Source organism: Verticillium alfalfae, genomic scaffold, assembly GCF_000150825.1.
Source record: "Verticillium alfalfae VaMs.102 supercont1.1 genomic scaffold, whole genome shotgun sequence".
Classification (NCBI taxonomy): Eukaryota; Fungi; Ascomycota; class Sordariomycetes; order Glomerellales; family Plectosphaerellaceae; genus Verticillium; species Verticillium alfalfae.
Window position 1 is genome coordinate 4,224,165 of NW_003315038.1, and position 6,787 is coordinate 4,230,951.

At 54.6% G+C, this 6,787-nt stretch overlaps 2 protein-coding genes across 2 annotated transcripts; both read left to right on the forward strand.

Annotated features, from left to right (window-relative positions):
- Positions 1–3,132: 3,132 nt before the first annotated feature.
- On the forward strand, positions 3,133–4,677 carry VDBG_01281 (aminopeptidase Y; the record flags this gene model as incomplete). Its single annotated transcript, XM_003009552.1, has 2 exons — positions 3,133–3,216; positions 3,304–4,677. 2 exons carry the CDS (start codon positions 3,133–3,135, stop codon positions 4,675–4,677), a joined length of 1,458 nt encoding a protein of 485 aa, XP_003009598.1.
- A 988-nt stretch (positions 4,678–5,665) lies between these two features.
- On the forward strand, positions 5,666–6,619 carry VDBG_01282 (conserved hypothetical protein; the record flags this gene model as incomplete). Its single annotated transcript, XM_003009553.1, has 1 exon — positions 5,666–6,619. The coding sequence occupies one exon, from the start codon at positions 5,666–5,668 to the stop codon at positions 6,617–6,619; it is 954 nt and encodes a 317-aa protein (XP_003009599.1).
- Between the last annotated feature and the right edge of the window lie 168 nt (positions 6,620–6,787).

Consider the following 6,787-nt stretch of genomic DNA (forward strand, 5'->3'; position numbering starts at 1 on the left):
GTTCGGCAACCGCGCTGTCGGACTTGGAGAGGTGCCATATTTCGATGAGCAGAGCACATCAAGGAGGACTGCTCTGGCCACAGGACATGGTCAGATCCCTGAGCTTGGCTGAGTCAGATATGATATATCATGAGATGGAAAATAGTTTGCATCAAGCAGCGAATGCTCAAAGCAATACTGGAGCGGATCAAAGTGAAACCCTAGAATTTTGGTGGGGTCGACGTGATTCCTTTAAGTGAAAGCGCTCACAGTAGGCATTCCTCGCAAGTAGTCATGAATGTTGTGCTGGTCGAACGAATGGTGCCCTTCAGCCATTCCATAATTGCTCCACGCTTCTGACCCCAAACAAACTGACAACAAGTCTAACCCTTGATGACTGTAGCTTATTTCTCAAGGCTCTTGATAGTACATTGATATCCTTGAAAATGAGCAATCTGTCGTTTCGTTTACCATGACTATTTCCTGGTGATCGTAATTGATTATTCTTGAAGAAGTGCTCGACTCGGTCAAGGGTCTTCGGAACAGCCGCAGCCAAACATATACCACCGATTCGATATTTCCTATAACTGAGGGGCATATACGGATCAACATAACACCCTCGTGAGCGTTGGCATATCGCACAGCTGAGAGGTACTACCATGATAGTGGTTGACCAAAAGTCGAATAAGACGCCAATTGGATAAGGGTTGATAGAATTCCTGATGGATTCAGTCAGGAATGCGAAGGCTTCTTTTGAGAAGCACCCTCGGCATGCGAAGACGATACGAGCACGAGATTGTTGCGGACGATCTTAGAAGCCGTAAAGCAGTTTGTGATGCCACTCCAAGGCTTACGGGGCTATTCATTGCACGAGTTTCTATAGTATGGACGGAGATCATGCCGTCCAAACAGATCCTGTCGATTGAAGTACCAGAGCCCTTCGATGAACGTTGAATAGACATGAGTATGTCTGCATAAAAGTAGCAGTGAGAATTTCTATTAGCCTTGCGTTTTGACTCTGCCTCAGTGCTATGTTTGGCCGTTTCGTAAACGTGGTATTGGACATTATGATAACCATCAGGGTCCACAAGGGTTGCTAAAGCCGGGTAGATCCATTTTGGCAAGGCCCGGCAGTGTCAGAATGCCAGGCCGACATGCACTGAGAACTGAGAACCGTGATGGTCCAACCAAATCTTTACCTGACGCATGGACCGATACGACAGCCACGAGGGACCATGGATACAGAATGCAGGAACCGCCGATCTCAGCCCTAAAGCACGCAGTGATGTTGTAGTATCCTACGTGGGCGGGCTAAGATCCATTACCAAGGCCCCGGATCCGGGGTAGGCCATCGCCAAACAGGATGCACCAACGTCAGTGGTGTGAATGGCGGAATACCCTTGTATTGCGGCTCTCCCAGCATGGGTCTGCAATTGTCCATATCCTTCGGTATCAAACTCATCTTAGACCTGCTGCTTTATATGTTGAGCCTGGTCATATCATATGATGCATCCCCTGCTGAGAGAACCATGGCAAGTAGATGTCACCTACCTAGTCTCGAAGCCGTACAAATTCTACACGACTGACACCACAAAAGCAATGCTCTCATCAAAATCTACAACCGTGACGTGGAGCAGCATCATAGGCTCCAGAGTACATGATGATGACCACTGAGTATTGATATACGTTTGAAAGACGCCAAGGGCTATTTGCAGGGCCAAGTCCCGACCAGTGTTAAGGTATGGCAAATAACGAGACACACGCCAGGAGGTTGGCCACACTAGATCAAATTTGCAAGCTGAACCCAAAGGGGAGATTTGTGCGAGCATAAGATGCGCCAGACAGCAATTAGCCAACTGCCTTGCCTCTCTCGAGTGACTTGCAAAACCGTTGAGCTGCGTTTCGTGACATGTCGAGAAATGCCATGCTGATTCATCGCATGCATCAATGCGAAAAGCCCGGCGAGAAACACGCCACCGATGCAGCGGCTGCCCTTCACCCTTGCTGTTCGTATCCAATTGTGCAATCAGCGTGCGAGGTTGACCAGCTGCCTGATTGGGATGTTGAGATGCAGATTGTCGGCCGAGCCGGAGGGGCGAAGGTTAGTAATGGGGCCTCTTGCTGGGCACCGAGTAGAGCCAGGTCTATTCTGCAATGTCGCAGTAGTTAGCTTTGTTTTCCCTGTTGAACCAACAAGATATCTGTCCGGTCGCATGTCCACTGACATACCTACATTTTGGTAGGCCGAGGCGTCCGTGAGGCTATCTCCAACAGGAGTAAAATCCTCATAACACTGGAAGTGAGGGTATGGTCCCTGAAGTAACTACTGTAGGTGGATAGCAAAGCTGCTGTGCAAGCAGTTGCCTGTCCCCGCAGCGGCTCCATCGCAATTGCCCGTCCCATAGCGCACCTGCCCGCTTGTAGTGGCAGGGAACCCCCTCAGTAAAAATCAGGGCACCTTCCGTATATGGCAGTGATCGTGAGCTAGCCAATCGGGCCAAGCGCGCTGGCGGGGTTTGACTTGCGCGACCGGGGACAGGGCAGGAGCTTCTTTACATCTCCTGCCATTTCCTGCCTGACTCCATCTCCACCTCTTCGCGACTTCGCATTGCCTCTTCATCGCTGCCAATAACGCGATACCTGGTCTTCATGGAAGCAACCCACCTTGCCTTCGACACCATGGATACTTGCTCGCCAAGACCCAAGGTCCCTTGCCACGCCCTCGGCTGGTTCCCTATTACGTTGCCATCCCATCGCCACCTGCCTGCCAGAGGGTAGCATCACCGGCCGGTGTGGTCCATCACCATCCCAGCAACCTTCTGCTTCTCCAACCCCTCCGCCACCCCACAGATGCGGCCGGCCGCCGAACATCTTGGCCACTCTCAGCCAGGCCTGCCTACAAAGAGTCTTTCTGATCAAGGCCTTGGATCAGTTGCCCTTCTTATCGCGCCATTTCTTGGCCAAAGAACTAACGCCAGGCTCGGTAGCACATGGCATGGGTGTCGCGTAGCAACGGCACGAGGTATGAGCCGTGTCGACGATTTCGGTCCAAGTATATATGGGACCCGTTGCGCCCGCCATTCCGAACTGGATCTTCTCGTTCTTTAGGAGTCTGTTTGCAGTAATCGATTGCGTACCCATCAAGCTTCCATCATGAAGTCCCGTCGCTGCCCTCGCCCGCTGGCCTTTTCGCCATTGGCAGCTTTTGCCTCTAACCCGCTCACGCCTGAGAAGGCCGTGGCTGACCATTGAGACCTCAGAAGTGAGTCAATGGTCTGACACATTCCTCACTTCGACTACCCTCGGAACTGACGGCTTTCCCAGGAATTCAGTGTAATCTTCTGGAACCTCAACAAGATTGCCCGTGACAACGGCGGCAACCGTGCCTACGGCTACCCTGGCTACAAGGCCTCCTCTGACTTCATCCTGGAGCGAGTTCAGACTCGTTTCGCCACCACTGTCGACACGAGGATCCAGTACTTCAACCACACCTTCGTCCAGCTCAACGACATTTCTGTCACTGGTCCTGATGGCGAGGACGTTGTCGTCATTGCTCTGACCTACAACCCCCCTACCCCTGCTGAGGGTATCACCGCCGACCTCATTGACACCCCTGTTGATGACGTCCGCGGTTCTGGCTGCTTCGCTGACCAGTGGGAGGGCATCGACGCCACCGGAAAGTTCGCTCTCGTCAAGCGAGGTGCTTGTGCCATCTCCGAGAAGCTGAAGCTTGCTGCTTCCAAGGGTGCCGTTGGTGTCATCCTCTACCACAACCAGCCCGGTAATGCCATCACTGGCGCCACTCTCGGCTTCGAGAACATTGGTCTCATCCCTCCTGTTGGCACCATCCCTCTTGAGGTCGGTCAGGCCTGGAAGGCCCGCCTCGCCGCTGGCGAGACTCTCTCTGTCAAGCTGTTCGTCGATGCCGTCTACGAGGAGCGTGAGACCTGGAACGTCATTGCCGAGACCAAGGAGGGCGACCCCAACAACGTCATTGTCCTCGGTGCTCACTTGGACTCTGTCCCCGCCGGCCCTGGTGTCAACGATGACGGCTCTGGCACCAGCGCCATCCTCGAGATCATCAGCTCCTTCAAGAAGTACAAGGGCCTCAAGAACAAGGTCCGCTTCATCTGGTGGGGCGCTGAGGAGGTCGGCCTCATCGGCTCCCTCTACTACACTCGCACTCTGTCTGAGGAGGATGCCGATAAGATCCGCTTCTACTTCAACTACGACATGATTGGTTTCATCAACCCCATGTTCGCCGTCTACCGCGGTGACAACGCCGGCGACGCCTTCGGCGCCGACATCCTCTACGATTACCTGACCAAGGAGGGGTTCCCTGCCGAGTACGCTCCCTTCGGTACCGGTTCTGACTACGTGGGCTTCGTCAACATTGGCGTTCCCTCGTCTGGTCTGTTCACCGGCACTCCCCCCTACGATCCTTGCTACCACCTTGCCTGTGACAACATTGACAACATCAACTGGGAGGCAATCACGGTCAACGCCAAGGCCGCCGCTCGCGCCGCCGCCATCCTCGCCAATAGCGACCTCAAGGACCTGCCCCGCCGCTCCAAGACTTCGTCTGCCAAGCGCGGCGTCGTTGCCATGCGCCAGGAGTTCCAGCGCTGGGCCGCCATTGCCGAGGAGGCCGACCACCACCACTCGTGCGGCGCTCACGGCAAGGAGAACGTTGTCTAAGCTGGAAGGATGACGATCAGGGCTGTTCATAGATGATGATCACATATAACAAACTTAATGAGATATGTCTATTAAAGAGAAGTACCACCTCGTGCTGTTCTCAAAGTATCCTTTGGTTGCGCCACGGAAAGTCTATGCTCTCATTATCCCGGACCACGTCGCTAACAGTGTGGCTTTTGCGATCACGGATTTGCTGGAGGAGGAGTATCAAACCTTTCACGCTGATCACTCCCGCTGTCGCTGCCATCACACAAATACTACAACTTTCAGTCTATTGCTCATTTCCTCGGAGCCAGATTTCGTAAACATTCTTCTACTCAAGAATTATGAGAAAGACGAAGCGCTCCTGCTCCCTACAGACACGAAACCGATGCTATTCACTGCGATTCTGTCGTCAACCTGCCGGACTTGGGCGGATCGCCATTTCACAGCGTGGGGTGAAGGTACCCTCAGTGCCCAACACCGGACGTTGTCCAAGGCTTGAGGTGCCTGTACTCCATCATCTCAAAGCTTTATCGGGAATACTGACGCGAGAGTCACATTGAGTCCACGCAAGGTCAGCTTCAGCCCCAACTGTCATTTCGAACCTGGCCATGCTGCTTACTGCTGCATGACGCATGTCAGGTCCCGCGGCTCGCGAGCAAATTGACTTCAGCCCCGTAGACAGGGTCCTTGTACTGCCACACCTTCTATACGCGTATCGCCTTAGAGCACCCTGGTTAGTGGTGAGTGTGCACCACACAGCCACAGGTATGATCTCACTCCCACCAGCCAGCCGCTCACTGTCTCATCCCCACGACAGAGCAGTCCGAGCTGAGCTGAGATGATCGTCAGTGCAAGATGCAAGGGCGCAATTAACTGAGATAAATATGTAGGCATTCCCCCTTCTTGGCCTTAATCCTCAGAACCCCCTAGCAGCAATCTTGAACAATCGCGAACTTGGCCTACCATCAATCGCCCACGCGAAGCGCCTCTAAACAGCATCATCATGGGGCTCAAATCGCTTTTCCGACGTCATGACGACGACAACGATGAAGCCAGCTCTAGCAATCTTCCGCCATCATACTCAGACGCGGATAAGAGCCATGGGTACGGCCCCCCTGCAGCCCAAGATGCTCCTTCCTACGAGCGACCGACATATCCTGGTGACTCAACAATCGTACCCGCGACCCTGAAGTTCCCCCCTCGCCTCAACGTGTACCTGAGCTGGAAGTCGGCGCGCACTTTCCACCTGGGCACCTCAGGCGAAGAAAAGCTCTTCGCCGTCTCGACTTCTTGGGCCGTCATGGGCATGAAGAAGCCGCTCCTCACCATCTATGACGGCCCCGAAAAGACGGACTCCGTCCTCGCCGAGACGAGCCCCCTCAACTACACCATGAGTCAGCGAAGCACCATTACCTTGCCGCCCGGTGCCGCCACCAACCCCGGCGCCGCGCCCCTCGTCATCAACCTCAAGTACGAGTACTCCCTCAAGACCATCGTTCTCTCCTTCACCCTCGCCGTGCCGCCGCCGCCAAGCCGCAAGGGTGACCCCCCGCAAGAGGAGGCCTTTGAGTGGCGCTCTACCTTCGGCGACGAGGTCAAGCACCTCACGGGCGGGAGCGTCTTTTCCTCCGGCTGGAAGCTCGTCCGCCTGTGGGGGCCCGAGAACCGGTCTGGTGCCGCCGGTCCGGGGTTCGCGAGCGACGGCAAGGAGATCGTGGCCGTCATGGCGCATAGCACGTCGGCGAGCATGACCAAATCGGCGCTGTTCGCGTTCATGGGCACGGGGCTGACGGGACAAATGGGGGCGCAGTGGGAACTCGTAGCCCCTCGCGTCGGCAATCCAGATGTGGTGGGCCTGGACAACGGGCACGGTTTACACGCGTTAAGGAGGCTGTCGTATGACCGGGATCAGAGTCGCATGTGGAGTTTTAAGATCTCTTTAAGCGAACCTTGTTAGCATAGCGAATATATTCTTCTTTATCATTCTCACCAGTCATCCCGGAGATCCAGTCACAGCAGCATTGTGCTGCTGACAGGGGTTGTGTTCCAGCATCACAGACGTTTCGGACTTCCCGCAACGCGTCAACTCATGTCGGATCCCCACAATGGAGCACGACTTCTCGAC